Here is a 12,822-nt window from a genome sequence, read left to right on the forward strand (position 1 = left end):
CTTCACTTACTGAACAGCAGACAAGAGATGTCCGGCTCCCCGCTTTGAAATACTCCTTGTAAGAAGGGCTTCTTGATTCACCAGTGTTTTCCTAAGGGTGTAAAGCTCAGAGCTGAGGACACAAATGAGCGGTGACAGTAAATACCCAATGGAGCAGACTAATGAGGCACTCCTGAGAGCCGGAGCCCCAGCTCACGCTGCCGAAGCCGGCAGTGTGTGAGGGATGCTCAAGTGACTCGTGGGTGCGCAGGGTCTCTGAGCCAGAAACACAATGGGAAATTCCACTGCCCGTGATTTCCCATTCCAGCCATTACATCTCTTGGGATCCCAAAGGTCTGGCTGGGTCCTGCCCTGTGGCCTTTCACCGCTGCAAGAAATCACAACACCAAAACATGAGCACAACCGGAGCGAGTGAGGCTGGGGCAGCATCTTCAGGTCGAACACCTGCGGGAGACACTTTTCCCTTTCCCCAGTATTACATGACCCTTTTGTGATTGCTCGCCGGCCCAGACCGTTGATGTGGGGGGAAAGATGCCAAAAGAGACTGGGTCCCGCTCTCTTGCCCAGGCTGTGCTACAGGGACTGTTCACAGGCGCCATCCCGCTACTGACCAGCACGGGAGCTTTGACCTGCTCCGTCTCCGACCTGGGCCGGTTCACCCCTCCTTAAGCGACCTGGTAGCCCCAGGCTCCCGAGGGACCACCATATCGATGCCGGCCTTAGCGCGGACACCCGCTCGGCACAGCTCGCTGCAGCCCAGAACCCCCAGGCTCAAGCCGTCCGCCAGCCTCAGCCTCCCCGGCGCTTGGATTACAGGCACAAGCCACTGTGCCCGGCTGGACGCAGCTCCCGCTGCCTCCGCTCTCCAGCGCTCAGGGACCAGCTCCTGCCTCCAGCCTTGCCGTGGCAGCCGGGAGCTCAGGCAGCAGGATGCATTAACGCTTCAAGCAACACAGTGGGAACACGGATGGGAAGGAGCATCAAATACAGGAAGGAAAATTTAGCTCCTCGAGTGAGGATTCAACACAATACCTTGCTTTAGAAAGGCCAGGTTAAGCTGTTGTAGGCCAAAAAATTAAATTCATAGTCCAGCTCTAGGATGTACCCAGGGAGAGCTCAGAAGAGAGTCTGAGAAAACCTACTTGCCTCAGTGAATACTCGCAGATGTAATGAACCATTTCAATTCTCAGAGAAGGATATAAAAGTAACAAAAATGCAATGCAAGGAATAAAATACAGGAGCTTTACCCACTAGCTGCTGCAATAGATGGCTGTCTAGAAATACTTTTCACAGAGTACTTGAGATCTTCACTGTGTGTTTTGCGTCTCTCGGAGGTCTGTCCAAGAGATCTCCCCCAGACTTCCCCTGAGAGTGACTCTGCAGCTGGCTGGGGCTGGAGATACTGCAGGACCCTCACCTCTCTCTGGCTCCTCGGAGACCTGAGGCTGTGAGGAAAGCTTGAAGCAAAGGTGCTCAGAGCCCAGAGGCGGCCTTTGGTCTAACCCAGAGGCATAGGCTGCACTGCCCCTTTCCTAGCAGAGCGAGCCAAAGCTGACCAAACCATGCACTGCCATTGCCAAAATGGCCTTTTTATTTCTTTTTTACCCTCTCCAGATACATGTTATTTCTTCAGACACACTGAGCACTATCCTGGGGGATCTCTGGTGGCTGCAAACATGCACAGCAGGAGCAGGGGTGCTCAGACAGTCATGTCTATCCACGAAAGCCATGCAGACTACCTCCAAGGGCAGCAACCATCCCTGACTCCATGCCAGCCAGGAGGAGAGCGGAACCAGCTGCCAAGATCGCAAACACTGCTGAAGAGCAGCAGCAGCCCAGCCAGAGCCTCTTGCTGCTGCCTCCACCTCCACGGACCCCCTCCAGACTCCCCCCATCAATGATGCTGTACATGGAGCCAGCCTGCAGCTGCCTTAGCCCCAACCAAAGGGCTAAAGACACCAAAGGACAGTCTCTTTTCATTGCATTTCTTAAGTGCAGAGGTCAAGGCACGGGTGTACCTCCTGTCCAAGCACAGACGTGCCTCAGCTCCAGGCATGGACATACCTCCTCCTCAAGGCACACTTGCACTGCCTGCCCAAGGCCAGACCCACCGGCAGCCACTCAGGAGGTATCTCAGCATTTCTTCCAGGCTGCCTGACCCAAGTTAGTGGAGCAAAGTCGAGGGCTAAAGTACACACACGGCAATCCCACCTCAGAAAAGACAAACAAGATCTTCCCCAGTGCCGCACAAGCCTTAAGGGTGTCAGGGCTGCATGGGAGAGAGAGACATCTTGCTCTGGGCTCCTATTATCTACTTAAGGAAGAGCTGTCAGTGACAGCTGGAGTTTTGGTTAAAGGCATTAGGATAATGACTTTGGGGTCATGGGCATGAGGAGATGTAGGCCTGACATCCACAAATGGGGGAGAAAGGCAAGCCATCTACTGAGAAATAACAGCGCAGAGCCAGGCATCCCAATCCCATCCCCTCCTCCTACCAGGAACATGGTGACAGTTTCTTCCTGCCACAAATACGCAAATTTTTCATCACATGAAAATAACGTAGCAGGAGTGAATCAAGAGTGTGAAACAACCTGTTTTGCCTGAGAAAATCTGATGGGAATGAGCTTAGCAGACAGAGGAGAGACATGGCGCAGCCAGGGCACAGATAAGAGTCCTGAGAGCAGTGCCAGCCCGCTAGCAGGGAAGTGTGCCCTGGTGTGGCTCCTGACCACCAAAGCAACGCCTGAAATAAGAAAATGAGGCCACACAGAGCTGGGGAAACCTTAGCTCTGAGCTCAGGGGGAGCATCCGACAGCTGGTTGCTGCATCTTGCCCAGCAGGACCAGCTGCTCCAGGCTCCTGCTGAGCTTGGCTTTGTGCAAAGCGTTACGGGTAAGCTGGGCTCCAGCCGCCCAAAGAACCAGCTTTGGGGTCTCACTGAGCTCCAAACCTCCACCCATTGCAATGCTTGGACGCTGTCTGGAACCAGAGGCCCTTTGAATGACAACTAAAACACATCTTACAGGAAAAAAGCCCTTGGGAACTGCCTGCAAAATCCCTTCTGCATTAAGAGCGTGGATGCAGAATACAGCAGATTTCTGCTGGCCCGCAGCACTGACTGCAAAGCATCCCCACCCTGAGCTTCTCAGGCATCCCCGTGTCACTGCCATGCTTTGCAAGACACCACGATGTCTCAGAACACCTGGGCATCAGCAATGGCCTGGCTTGGGGTCCAAAAACCTCGGGGTACAGGTCTCCATGGGGTAAGCCAGCACATCCAGCTGAGTCCTGGAGGCCACTGGTGTATCTCCTGCTTTGTTGCTGCTGGGAAATATCGGCTGTGAAAACGGGAAAAATCAGAGAGGGAAGGAAAAGCCTCACAAATTATTTTTACTCTTGTTAAGGCTTCATGGTTCTTCAGGCCGACACTGTCATGGTGGTGATTCAGGATTTTGGCATATGGAAATTTGGTCCAGCAGCATCCCCCACCTACGTTTCCTCTATCTGGTCCTGAAAATAACCTGTGAAAGGAGAAGCCAGCTTGTTTGCCAATAGCAACTGCAAAGGGATTTCGATGTAGTCTGAGATACAAAACAAACCCAAACAGCCTGGAGGGCAAGCTGTTTTTCCTGCTGGGAGGCCACTTTGGAAGAACCCTTCCCCACTCCCACAGGAGGCTGGAGGAGTTCCAGGGGGACCAGGACAGGGCTTTCTCCTGAGGAGAAATGTGGGATTTCCAGCGATTCTTCAGTGTCCTCATTACACCATTTCAGCACACACAGAGGCTACCAGAAATCTGCTGCAGTCAGAATACTCTACAACACCCCCTTCCCATGTCCACTCCTTCCCTACCGCTGTTAACCTCATGGGAAGAGCCCAAGGATCTGTTTAATGCCACGCTGCCGGTGTTTAAAGCACACACCGCTGGAGACTGCAGGTTTAGTTTCCTGGCCAAGCCCAGCTGCGGTTGCACAGACACAGGCATCGCAGAATCACAGGAAATAGGGCTGAGACGCCCATGGGGGACCATCTCCGCCACTCCCCGCCTCCAGGCAGGAGTGACCACAGCTCATGGAAAGTGCTTTGCTAACCTGGCTCACCCCACCAAAGGACGCTTGGCCCATTGTATCAGATATCTCACTGATAAGAAACCTACCAGTGGAGTGCAATTGTAATATCAAGGATATAATTTGTTTTCACAAGAGAAGAATTTATCTAACATAGATGCTAAACCCAAAGCATTATTATATTCCCCTTTCCTTCCTTGGAAAGCCACAAAAGATCACTGCAACAGAGTTTTTTCCCATCTCCCTCTGCTTTGGCAGGAGAAAAGTAAGCAAGATGAGCTACAGCATATTAAAACAGGTTTGGCCTGATAATCCAAACTGATTGGGAAGGTAGTTATAGTCAAAGAGATAAAAACAAAAGGGGGTATCAATCCATTTCCTTGAGGTTTGCTTATTACGATGTCATGGCTATCACGTAAAGTTGAAGGTGTATCATTTTTGATCACCACTTCATTGTGACAGCGCGTGAATTGCTGGTGGAGAACAAACCATGCAAACACAGCCTCACAAAACCGTGAAAATCAATAGATGCAAACTTTGGTACCTGCACCACCCCTGAGTTCCTTACGGAGAAAGAAAAGATAAGGAACGGGCTGCCCTGCAGCCAGGCCAGGGTGAGTTATCAAAAGGTCTTACAGATACTTGCTATCTTTCTCCCCAGGCTGTAACCCCTAATCACTTTATAACCATAATTGCTTTTTACTCCCCGGGCTGTAAATCCATACTGGCACCCATCAGGCTCTCCATCCAGTGACACATTCTCAGTCAGTGCTTACTTTTAAAATATTTAACTTCTGCAGGCTACCCAGTAACCCGCTGGGTGTTGCCAAGGACCTGAGAAGGTTTTTAATTCTTAAGCAGGTATGTGAAACTGAACCTGTTGTAGGAGGTCATGTTTTTCAGGTAATCTAGAACACGTTCAGGTATTGTAAATGTTTTTCTTGGGTATTTGACCTTGAAAATCAACCAGAAACATAAGAACCTAGGCTATATTGAGTATATATAGTGCCTAACCTGTACTTCTTTCCCTAGGGGTGGTTACAGGGTGAAGATTTGTTGCAACTCTCTGCAGGCTGAGTGCTGAGATTGAGTCTGTTTTGCTCAGACCATCACACCTCTTCATCTTCGATGACACATCTCCATCCCACAGTTACTTAAGTCGCTATCTTAAAAATAAGAACCCGCCTTTCAAAAACATCTCACATTGGGACAAATTCACATTTTAAAGGCTCGTAAGACAGGCTGTGCTATCTCCTGGCTCTCCAAGGTAAGGTGCAGTAACTCTGCAGGGACACGGCAGTGGGGTTCCTCAGACAATGAAGCCTTTATTTGCTTTACTGAGTTATGCCATTTATATTCTGCTTCCTGTTTACCGCCCTTTCTGTTCGTTTACGGAAACTAATATGACTGTACATAAAAATGTTTCAAAAGTAGGTGGTGCTCTCTCACCAGCTTCTCACCCGTTCTCTGCGGGATTGGTAAACGTGAGCTACAAGGACTGACGTGCACAGAGTTTATTAGTCACTAATTTGAGATCTTAACTATTGAAAGTGCTGAGTTCTCAAATGTCTTTTTGCTATATATCATCCTAAAGAGCAGTAATGATTACTTTAAAAACACATGCCAAACCATGTAAAATCTTGTTCTGGTGCACAGACCATATGGACAGAAAGCTTTCCTGAAGGGCAGGGAGGATCCTCACAAATAAAGCCCGAGCAGGTGAAAAAGCATTTGCCTGAGTGGATCCTGTTTCTCTTCTACAGCACGTGGCCACGTCCCCAGACCTCAATTAAGTTTTGGATTTCCTGTGTGAAGTAGTGCAGCATATTGCTTTTCTTTGTCAGGTTTTTTAAATTTGGATGATGGCAAGATCAACTTCGGATGCTTTCAGCAGGTCACACAGTGGCAGCTGAAGAATACGGCACCAGCTCAGGGCTGGTCCAGGCTGAAAAGCGCTGATCAGCAGCACAGGGAGAGCTCAGGGAGCTGTCGGGATGCCCAGCCTGTCCCTGTTCCAGTTGCTAAAGGACAGGACACACAGCTGCTAAAGGCTGAGGGTGTTGGTTGATGAGAAGCTCAACACGAGCTGGCAACGTGCACTGGCAGCCCAGAAAGCCCCCCGCACCCTGGGCTGCATCCCCAGCAGCGTGGGCAGCAGGGCCAGGGGGGGATTCTGCCCCTCTGGGGAGACCCCCCTGCAGTGCTGCATCCAGCGCTGGGGCACCAACAGCAGAAGGACACGGAGCTGCTGGAGCGGGGCCAGAGGAGGCCCCGGAGATGCTGGGAGGGCTGGAGCCCCTCTGCTGGGAGGACAGGCTGAGAGAGCTGGGGGGGGTCAGCCTGGAGAAGAGAAGGCTCCGCGGAGACCTTCCAGCCCCTTCCAGTCCCTAAAGGGGCTCCAGGAAAGCTGGGGAGGGGCTTTTTACACATGTATGTAGTGATAGGACAAGGGGTAATGGCTTCAAACTGGAAGAGGGCAGATTTAGATGAGATCTGAGGAACAAGTTTTTTGCTGCGAGGGTGGTGAGCCCCTGGCCCAGGTTGCCCGGAGAAGCTGTGGCTGCCCCATCCCTGGAGGGGTTCAAGGCCAGGCTGGACGGGGCTTGGAGCAACCTGGTCTGGTGGGAGGTGTCCCTGCCCAGGGCAGGGGGTGGCACTAGATGATCTTTAAGGTGCCTTCCAACCCAAACCATTCTATGATTCTATGATGTGTGGGGCAAAGCCAGGTGAGCAGAAGCTGCCGATCGCAGCCTGGAGCAGCATGGCTCATCTCAGCCACAGGCCCACCCAGGGCAGGCAGGACATGCACCAGGAAAGGAGTGGGCCGATGCTGGCAAAGGGATAATACAAAGTGGAGCACCTTCTTGTTTGCCGATATCAAGCAGGGGCAGGCAGGAACCCTGCGGGGAGAGGAGCAGCTCAGGAAGCGGCACTGCCGCTGAGTCAGCGGAAGGCCCCATTGCGTGGAGATCGGCTCCTCAACGGCTCCAGTGCAAGAGCAGCTGCCACCACCCCAAAAGCAACTCCCCGCCTTGGCATGCACGCAAGTATTTCCCAGGTCCTATCACTTCCAGCTTACCAGGAGGGAAAGGAGAGAAGGAGCTCAGGAAAAACAGAAGAGCCCAGCTATTTGCCAGGTGAAATGGGCAAAGCCGAAGCTGGCCAAGCCCCATCTGCAGGCAGTCTCCAAGGATGAGGGACAACACAGTCAGCAACAAACCTAAAAACCCCATGATTCAAGAGGAGAGACCCAAGGAACAGTATGTCTGGGTCCAAAACAGAGGGAGAATGTGACAGAAAAGGCACTTCCCCACTCTGCAGTGACTCATTTCAGTTTGTGCCTGGTGGTACCCACCAGTGGGTGACACAGTGCCACAGCACAGCCATCCCCTCTGGCAGCCCAGCATCCCAGATACCGTTTGGTGTTTCACTGTCTGTGCCGCTGCCAGGCGCCACGTGGAATCATAGAACCATGGTAACGTTTGGATTGGAAGGAACCTTAAAGATCACCCAGTGCCACCCCCTGCCCTGGGCAGGGACACCTCCCACCAGACCAGGTTCCTCCAAGCCCCGTCCAACCTGGCCTTGAACCCCTCCAGGTATGGGGCAGCCACAGCTTCTCTGGGCAACCTGGGCCAGGGGCTCACCACCCTCACAGCCAAGAATTTCTTCCTCAGATCTTGTCTAAATCTCCCCTCTTCCAGATTAAAACCATTCCCCCTCATCCCATGGCTCCCCTCCCTGATCCAGAGTCCCTCCCCAGCTTTCCTGGAGCCCCTTTAGGGACTGGAAGGGGCTGGAAGGTCTCCCCGGAGCCTTCTCTTCTCCAGGCTGACCCCCCCCAGCTCTCTCAGCCTGTCCTCACAGCAGAGGGGCTCCAGCCCTCCCAGCATCTCCGGGGCCTCCTCTGGCCCCGCTCCAACAGCTCCGTGTCCTTCTGCTGTTGGTGCCCCAGCGCTGGAGGCAGCACTGCAGGGGGGTCTCCCCAGAGGGGCAGAACCCCCCCCTCGCCCTGCTGGCGGTGATGCTTAATGCTTGAGATACTTCACGCTAGAGATCCACCTGTCCCCAGTGGCGGATCCCAGGAGAAAGCCCCTAACTCTCAACTATTTAAGAGAAACCTCGTGCACCGGCTCCTGCTCCTCAACACAGACACCGGTGCCAAGAGGAAACCCACCACCGCCCACCTCCTGCCGGTTAATTTTAGCCCTGCTCGTCAAAAAAAAACCCAAAAACAAACTCCCCCAAAAAAAACTGGACTTTTGATAAATTTCCCGCGCTCCTGAGAGGGAACTAGCCGCGACATCACCGGGGCGGCGCCTGCCCCTTTAAGGCGCGCCCCTCGCGCCCTCCCGCGTCTTTCCGCTGACGTCCGATGGCGCGGCGCCTCTCCCCACCCTTGCCCCGCCCACGCGCCCCCCCCCCGTCGGCGCACGCGCTCCTTGACAGGCGGGAGGGGCGGGGCGGGGCTCGGGGGCCGCGCAGGCGCACTACTGCGCCTGCGCGGCCCCCGAGCCCCGCCCCGCCCCTCCCGCGGGAAGCGGGCGGGCGCGCACACCACACCCCACACACTTCCCCCCCGGCGCCGCTCATGCGCAGGAGGCGGGCGGCGCCGCCGAGCGGGGCGGGGCGGTTGCGCGCATGCGCGCTGGCGGCGGAGGGGGAAGTGAGGCGGGCTCGCGCGGGCTCCTTTTCCGGCGGTGCTTGGCTGAGGGAGCGGCGCGGAGCGGAGCCGGCCCCCTCCGACCCTCCGCGGGCGGCCCTTGAGGTAAATCCCGGCCCTGAGGTAAATCCCGCCGTGCTCCTTTTCCCTTTCAGCCGCCCCCGTCTCACGCGCTCTCTCTCCGTCCCTTTACAGGCAGGACGCGGGAGCCGCCGCCCCTCCTGAGCCGGCATCCATGAGCTGAGGCGCCGGGGCGGGAGCCAAGGCAGGAGCCGGGCGGAGCCGCCGCCTCAAGGCCCGGCGGAGCGCGGCGCGGCCCCTCTTCCCGCCCCGCCAGGCCTCACCTCACCACCTCCCCCCCCTCCCCCGCCACCACACACTCCGCTTCTTCCGCAGCCGCCCCATGCGCGGCCGGCGCTGAGCCCCGCCTGCCCTTGCCCTGACACCCGGCCCCGCTCCGGCCTTCCCCCCCCCCCCCTTCCCCCTTTCCCCCGCCCCGCGTGGGCCGCTCGCCCTCCGCTCCCCCTCACCCCACCCCGGAGGCGCCGGGCCCCTTGGATGCCGCCGAGATGGGCAAGGTGCTGTCCAAGATCTTCGGCAACAAGGAGATGCGGATCCTGATGCTGGGTCTGGACGCGGCTGGTAAAACCACCATCCTGTACAAACTGAAGCTGGGCCAGTCCGTCACCACCATCCCCACCGTGGGCTTCAACGTGGAGACGGTTACTTACAAAAACGTCAAGTTCAACGTGTGGGATGTCGGGGGCCAGGACAAGATCCGTCCCCTCTGGAGGCACTACTACACGGGCACGCAAGGGTTGATCTTTGTGGTGGACTGCGCCGATCGCGACCGCATCGACGAGGCCCGCCAGGAGCTCCACCGCATCATCAACGACAGGGAGATGCGGGACGCCATCATCCTCATCTTCGCCAACAAGCAGGACCTGCCTGATGCCATGAAACCCCATGAAATCCAGGAGAAACTGGGCCTGACCCGAATTAGGGATAGGAATTGGTACGTGCAGCCCTCCTGTGCTACTACAGGGGATGGACTCTATGAAGGGCTGACATGGTTAACATCCAATTATAAATCCTAATGAGAGAATAACTATTTAGTCTACAAAGAATTAAAGAAAAAAAAAAATAACCCACATGGCTTTCCGGAAGAATGATTCTCTACTGAAAAGTAAAACAAAAGCATCCATAGGATTATGATCACCTTTCTCCAGTTACCACCCTTTCCTTCTGCACACTTGACTGGATTCCTGTTTTAACTCTTCTTGCTTGGCGTTAGGATGCTCTAATCTCCGAATGTGACACGAACACAAGCACTAGATGCTATGGCAGACTTCCAGCAAACAGGGGAAAGACACATTGTAGACTTGCTAAGTAACTTCTTTTTTTTTTTTTTCTTCTCTTGATAGCCCTTAAGATGGTTTGATTATTTTGGGGGATGGTTGGGGGAGGGTTACCATTTTCAGTGTATGCTTTCTGGTTCTACTTTTTTGATTATATATATATATTTTTTTCTTCTATCACTTGCTGTAGATTGCTACTTTTTTGCATTCATGCAGAATATGTTGATAGGTCTACTTCATCTAGTAAACTGAAAATTATTGCTTAAAATCAAACTGCAGTCTGTCTTTTTATATTAAGGACTTTTTTTAAAGTTCTGTTAATCTGTAACTAAATAGTGACTCTCAGTCTGTCTTCATATCTCAGACTAATAGTGAAACGAATTCTTGCCTACAGTGGCAGATAGTGAGAATACCATTGTAACATGTTCAAAGTGCATATCAGGCATAATGTTAACTAGGTAATGTAAGAACTGCTTTGAAATGTCAGCTGTGAAGTTCTGAACCATACATCATGCATGAGAAGGGATGCAAATGAGTTCCCCATACTACATAGCAACCATATAGCAAATAAAGACATGAATGATGTAATAGTTCCAGGGTAGATGCTGTTCAGTTTTTGTCTTGCATTGCAAACTTAAATGATGTTTAGCTGCAGTTTTTACTACTCATGTCAGTCTCCGATTCAATGCAAGATAGGTTCCTTCCAGAAAATGCAGCAATAACGTGTAAGCATTGCAACAAGTCTTATTTTCAATCACAGAGGTTTCTCAAAAATCTAGCACCGACTTGCCTGTCTTGCAATCGAGACAAATTGCTTTCATCTCAAGGCAGTTGCAGACATCTAAATCTTAAAAGGATTTCTGATTCTTTCCAACATGCGTGTAGTGGAGAAAGAAAAAAATTTATTTTTTTCCATTTTGTAGACTTCTGAAGTGGCAAGTTCCGTGCTAACCTGTAGTTGAGCTCGGTAATTCTGACATCTGAATAATAGCCATTTTGAGGAAATCACTCATTGCTTTAGTTTTCCAAGACTGACTGAACTCAAGCAAGTAGTTGCAGTCCTCGCCATCCGTCTCGGTAGCTGGTTGTTGCTGTAGTCCTGTAGGAAGGGAACTATGTTGGATGTCTGAAGCCCATTGAGTAACTACTAATGAGAGCGGGGAGGAGAGAGAGAGAGAGAATACGACTATGAATGTAAACTTCCATAATTAGTTCTTAAAGGGCAAGCAGCTCATTTGCCATATCACAGCTTGCAGATGTGACTGGCAAAATAAAAAACCCCACCCAGAACAAGTATTAGTATAAAAACTCAATCAAGTATTAATGCTGGGTGCAAAAAAACGTTAAAGCAGCTGGTTCTTATTCAGCCTTAAGGATTAACTTCAGATTTCCTCAAGGAGTTAAACTCAATTGGGGAATTCTAGGAATGTATGCTACAAAACCAGAAGAAAATGGGTTTTTTTTCTTTTTTCTTTTTTTTTTTTTTTTTTAAGGATATGACTTTTACATAAAATTGGGGGCATTACACTACATTTCTGCAGTGTTGACTCTGCATGCTAAGTACATTGTATATGGAGCTCTTACCAAAGATGTATGGGAAGATAAAAATACCGAATTCACTTCTGAAATTGAATGCTTTGGACAACTTAAAAGTTCCTTTAGAATATGGTTCCAAAAGACTTGATCTCGCTGTGGGTTGCAAATGGGACTGAATGGGATCTTGATGCCAGAAGATAGAGCATTGATTGACTGTACGCCTTCCTAAGTTAAAGAGAGTCTGCAAAATGTAGGATAACTCTTAAATCTCAGCTCTAAAGAAGAGGAGGTGAGTTTTCTTTTCCACTCAAGGCTTTTTGCCATTGGAATATCACTGCTCTATTTTCTAGCTTTTTTTTTTTTTCCTCTGTTGATGTAACTTAACAAATAGTGTGGTGGTATAAAGACTAAAAATACAAGAATATGGTTACTGTTTTCTTCTGGAGCATAAATAAAATAGCCAAGCACAAAGTAAATGCCTAAACTGGAAAACTTGAAGCTCTATTAATGGTTCTTGAACTTTCTTAAATCTATTCTCAGTCAACATGAAAACTTCAATAACTTCATTTTTCGTCTAAGTTGATTTACTATGTTTTCTCTTCAAGTGCTGGGGCAGACTTCTTTGCTAGACTTTGCATTAAGTTGAATTCACAATTTTGTATTTCCTTAGTAACTTTGTTATTCTGTTTTTGTAGGTGAAAGGAAACTGATTATGCTTCTGAATTTTTTTTAATGTCTTTTGGGGGCGGGGGAGGGGGGGGGAGAAAAAGTTACCGAAACATGTGGCAGAGACTTCAAAAATAAATGGCCATTGCTACTGAACAAAATACAAAGTTTCACTTTCAACATGTCCTTTATAGGTTGTAGCTGAACCTCACCACGAACTAGTGGCTATCAGGCAGTAAACATAGCCTGTAGGACAAAGTGGCAATCTGTAAGAAATCCTATGATTTAAAAACTAATCTGGAGTTTAAGTGCATCAATTTGTGTTCATGTGAATTTATGGAGTAAGTTTTGAATGGCGTTAATCGTGTCTGATAAGTGAATGAGTTTGTAGACTGTGATCTCCCTGACTAAAGTAAACAGGAATTTTGTGTTCTCAATATGGCTGTAGTGTTGGTAAAGAACTAATAAGCAGAAAATAAAGCAATTATACAGCGGAGCTCTCCTGGTATGTTACTTATATTTAATTATGAGA

General features: G+C 50.8%; 1 protein-coding gene across 1 annotated transcript; it reads left to right on the forward strand.

Annotated features, from left to right (window-relative positions):
* Window positions 1-8,676: 8,676 nt before the first annotated feature.
* Window positions 8,677-12,122, forward strand: ARF6 (ADP ribosylation factor 6). Its single transcript, XM_063333783.1, has 2 exons — window positions 8,677-8,835; window positions 8,926-12,122. The coding sequence occupies exon 2, from the start codon at window positions 9,300-9,302 to the stop codon at window positions 9,825-9,827; it is 528 nt and encodes a 175-aa protein (XP_063189853.1). The 5' UTR covers window positions 8,677-8,835; window positions 8,926-9,299; the 3' UTR covers window positions 9,828-12,122.
* Window positions 12,123-12,822: the final 700 nt, after the last annotated feature.

Source organism: Chroicocephalus ridibundus, chromosome 4 (assembly GCF_963924245.1).
Source record: "Chroicocephalus ridibundus chromosome 4, bChrRid1.1, whole genome shotgun sequence".
In the NCBI taxonomy this organism is placed as follows: Eukaryota; Metazoa; Chordata; class Aves; order Charadriiformes; family Laridae; genus Chroicocephalus; species Chroicocephalus ridibundus.